A 3931-nucleotide genomic window follows, 5' to 3' on the forward strand; every position below is an offset into this window, starting at 1 on the left:
TCTCTGCCTTCACCCCTGGAGCTGTGCAAGCGCTGGGCTGGCAGCTGGGAGCCTGAGGTGCTGTATGGGTGGCAGCTGGACAACCTGGGGCCCCGTCAGCATGTCCCACCCCGGAGCCAGAGATGGGACGAGGGGTTCATGGGGAGCGTGTTCCCATCCTCCTCCTGCTCCTGCAGGCAGGTACCGCACCCTGTCCACACGGCGGACCGGGACAAAGCAGGTTGCTAAAAAATGGTGCTGTTGTGTCATGAGCAATCTGTGTATAATAAAAATATTATTTGAGCAAATGAGTCAGGAAGTGTCTGGGCCGGTGTCCCAGGCTGGCGCAGCCAAATTTTTCTGGCCTTCTGTGGCGGAGCCGGGTGTTTCAGTCCTGCTGGCTCCGGCAGGCATTGCTACGACGGTGCGAGAGCCCTGCTTGCCTGTGGGCACTGAGGGTCGTGTTGTTCTCTCATCGCTTGTGGGGACGTGGCTCTGCAGCAGGTGGTTTTGTGTGCACGGCTGGAGGAGGCTGTGGGAGGTGTGCAGGCAGCCCCTTCACACTGTGCCTTGCTCCAGCAGTGCTGGGTGCTGGTGGCTTCCAGGGATGCTTCTTGCTGCTGTCCGTGTGCAGTAGGGAGCTCTCAGGAGGCCTCGGAGGAGCTGGAAGGGTGGCGGGTGTCTGTCCTGGGGCGCGTGGAGGCAGAGAGCCATAGCTGCCAACGTATGCCGGTGAAACAGGGCAGGTGCCGGTTCTCGAAGCAGCTGCTGGGTGCCCTGGCGCGTGGCACCATGCGGCTTGTCGGCTCCCCTTCCCTGCCGCTGCAGCCCCTTGCTCCGTGCCCGAGGGGAGAACAGTGAGCGGTGTTCCCGGGGCCGTTACCCCTGAGCAAAGCCACAGTGTCCAGCTGTGCGTGGAGCTGTGACTGGCAAAGTCTCGCTAAGCTGCTGGAGCCAAATTGGCTCATGAGGGAGGGGAGTGGAGGTGGCGGCTGTCTCTCCAAGAGCCTCCCAGTCCATGCCACCCACTCCAGAAGCTTCTGCGAAGGCGGTCTCATGCCGCAGCAGAGTGTTTCTGTGCGTTTGGGGGTAGCCCTTTGTGACAGTTGCATTCAGTGGAACTGATACACGGGGACGAGGAGGGATGTGCCTGGGGTTTTCCTTTGCTGCTTACCTGGGTTTTCTAGGTGGCATGAGGATACCCCCAATTCTGAAAGATCCTGCTTGCTCCTCTGCAGCGGGCCCGGGCTTCAGGCACAGTTGGGCATGTAGCCATCAGCCTGCTTCGTGTCCCAGGCACCTGCCAGTGGTCACCGTCATGCAGGACCCTTTTTGCCCCTTGTGTCATGTCAAACCAGCCGAATCCCTCGGCTTTCCTGCCACGATCTCCCCTACAGCTCCAGCTTCTGGACCTGTGAGCGATGGTGGTCTCGGCTGTGTTGCGGCCAGGGGCCCCGGGGCAGCTCCACCCCTGTGGAGGGACCCCGCTTTGTGAGCAATGGCTGGTGAAGGAGGGGGAGCTGGTGGTGGGGCTGGCCAGGTGTGCCGTGGCGATGGTGGTAGGTACCTGTAGGTGTGGGGCCAATGCCGGTGGTGCTCGCTGGGACACCTGGCCCTGAGGGAGCGGGCACATTGTCCTTTGGGGGTGTGGGGAGACCTGGAGGGGACCAGGAGGCTGATGTCCCATCCCATGGGGGAGCCGGGGTGGTGGAGCCATCCTCCATCACGGCTGGCATCCTGAGTGGTGACTGCTTGGTCTCTTTCTCCATGTCCCCTCGTCTCCCACAGTGGAGAACAGGCAGCTCACCCTGGACCTGCAGACAGAGAACAAAGGCAGCGTTGTCTCCGGCGGAGAGCTGACGATTTTCCTGGACGGGCCTGCTGTTGATCTGGGAAGCTTGCCTAATGGCAGTGCCGTGACAGAGGGTGAGTGCCGCCCGTCTCCGCATGCATGCGGTGGCTCTGAGCACGAGGCGGTGAGCAGTGGCGGGGAGAGGACTGGGGCTGAGAGCACGGCCCCCAGGACCTCTGAGCAAGCATCCAAGTGCTAGCAGCCACCTCCTCTCCCAGGTAAGGCTCTGGCCCCTGCCCGCCCCAGCTCTGGGCTTGTGCACGGGCTCCCATGGGAGCGAGCATGTGGTGGGACAGGAGCAGGAGCGTCGACAAGCTCACGCCCTGCCTCCTTGCCGGTGTGAGAGGAGCGGCCCTTCTCCGGGCCCTCCACCAGCCGCCCGTGCGCCTCAGCCCCTTCCCTCTCTGTCCCATGTGGGCTGGGGAAATGGCTTCTGTATTTAATGAACTGCTCAGAAAAGGACTTCCCATGGCAGAGGGTGCGTAGAGACGTGGACCGATGACTGACCCGTCAGGGCTGCCTGGGGAGCAAGCAGAGTTTGTGCTGGGCAGGGACTAGTGCGTTGCTTTCCCTTGGCTCCTTCCCTTCCTTTCTGGGAGATGAAGCCTGTGAAATCTGGGAGTCTTAAATGCAGCCGCTCTCCTGGTGCTGCCAGTTCTGCCAAGTCCTGCGTTTACGTTCCCTACTGCTGCGCTCAGAACCAGGGGGTGCTGTGGGGACAGGCTATGCTGTTGCACAGCGGTGGGAGAGGAGAGCACCCCAGCGTAAGGGCAGGGGGTCCTTGTGTGCTGGTGGGTCTGTCCTGCAGTATGCGGAGCTGTTGTGCTTTTGGGTCTCCTTTCTGGAAGGAGGGAGGGAAGGAAGGAGGCTAGAACTAGTGGGTGCCTCAGTCATCTTCTTCACCCACTTTTTCTCCGCTCATTCAGGGTCCCAGGTGCCTGGACGGGACCCCAGCAGCATGGCTGCAGCCACAGAGGGCAGACACCAGCCTCCCAGTACAAACTGCTTTGGAAGCAGACCAAGGTAAGGGTCCTGTGCTGGCAGCACCTGTCAGTCCGTTCCTGGGTGGTTGCTGCGGCTGTGAGGCAGCTGAGAAGTGTCTGGATCATCCTTGTGCGGTGGACCCCACTCCAGATCTCCCAGTGAGCCCCCAGCAAAGCAGCCCATAGGAGGTGTGGAGCAGGGGTGGGCTGGCCCACCTGGAGGACAGCAGAGCTGGGAGGTGCTGAGGGGTGGCCATAGAGCTGGGGTGCGGCTGACCTGAGTCTCTCTTAAAGTATTTGTTTCTCAAGGAATATCAGGTCTGTGATGGCCCAGAGAGTTTCCACCAGTTGCTCTACTGGCAGACGAGGGAGTGGTCTATCGGGGAAGTGTGGGGCAGACTGTGACTAGGCAAACCAGCAAAGGGCTAATCTGCGGGGGTCCCTTCAAATGGGGATTACGGGGACCCCAGCTCTTGCCTCGAGCACAGCCCTGGCCAGGCACTGGGCCAGGCTGGGAAGCACAGTGCCCGTCTGGGCGATGGTCACAGGGGGACGCTTCCGAAGGTCCAGGGAGAGCAGGAGAAGCAGAGCAAGCAGAGCTGCAGAGAAATAACAGCTGCTTCCAAAGGAAATGAGATGCTTGGGCACCAGGCCATCCTGTGCCTGGCACGGTGCCCTTCCTTGCCTTCTCGCTGGGCTGGAGTGGCTCAGCGCTGCTCCTTTTGGAGCTGTGGTTATCGAGAGACGTGTCACACTGTCAACATGGAGTTGAATTTAACACCTATTTATATTTCCAGAGCATGGCAGTGGCCCAGCAGCCTATACAGATGTTCTGGTTAGAAGTGTGCCTGTAGAGAGGGCGCCTGCACCCTGCCCAATACGAGGTTCTGCGTGCCCCCAGGCTTAGGAGCATTCTCAGCAACAAGCCCCACACCTTGAGCTCTTCTGCCCCTTCTTTATCTGCCAGGCACATACAAGAGATGAGCGAAGGGGAGAAACGTTTTCCGCTTGAAAAAGTGACCCTGGCCCTCCATATCACCTATTTATCTCCCACCCAAGGAGGGAGTGGGATGGGAAATTGGGACCAGATTGCTGAACACAGTTTGTGTCCTTTTCT

At 60.3% G+C, this 3931-nt stretch overlaps 1 protein-coding gene across 1 annotated transcript in view; it reads left to right on the plus strand.

Moving 5' to 3' along the window:
• WWP2 (WW domain containing E3 ubiquitin protein ligase 2) overlaps window positions 1-3931 on the plus strand; it is a 41342-nt gene that overhangs the window by 6885 nt on the left and 30526 nt on the right. Inside the window, exons 3-5 of the mRNA XM_009326183.1 lie at window positions 1338-1393; window positions 1768-1905; window positions 2758-2854. Of these exons, the coding sequence (XP_009324458.1) occupies window positions 1338-1393; window positions 1768-1905; window positions 2758-2854 (291 nt within the window). The remainder of the gene's footprint in view (window positions 1-1337; window positions 1394-1767; window positions 1906-2757; window positions 2855-3931) is intronic.

This window comes from Pygoscelis adeliae, unplaced genomic scaffold (genome assembly GCF_000699105.1).
Source record: "Pygoscelis adeliae isolate BGI_AS28 unplaced genomic scaffold, ASM69910v1 Scaffold496, whole genome shotgun sequence".
Lineage (NCBI taxonomy): Eukaryota > Metazoa > Chordata > Aves > Sphenisciformes > Spheniscidae > Pygoscelis > Pygoscelis adeliae.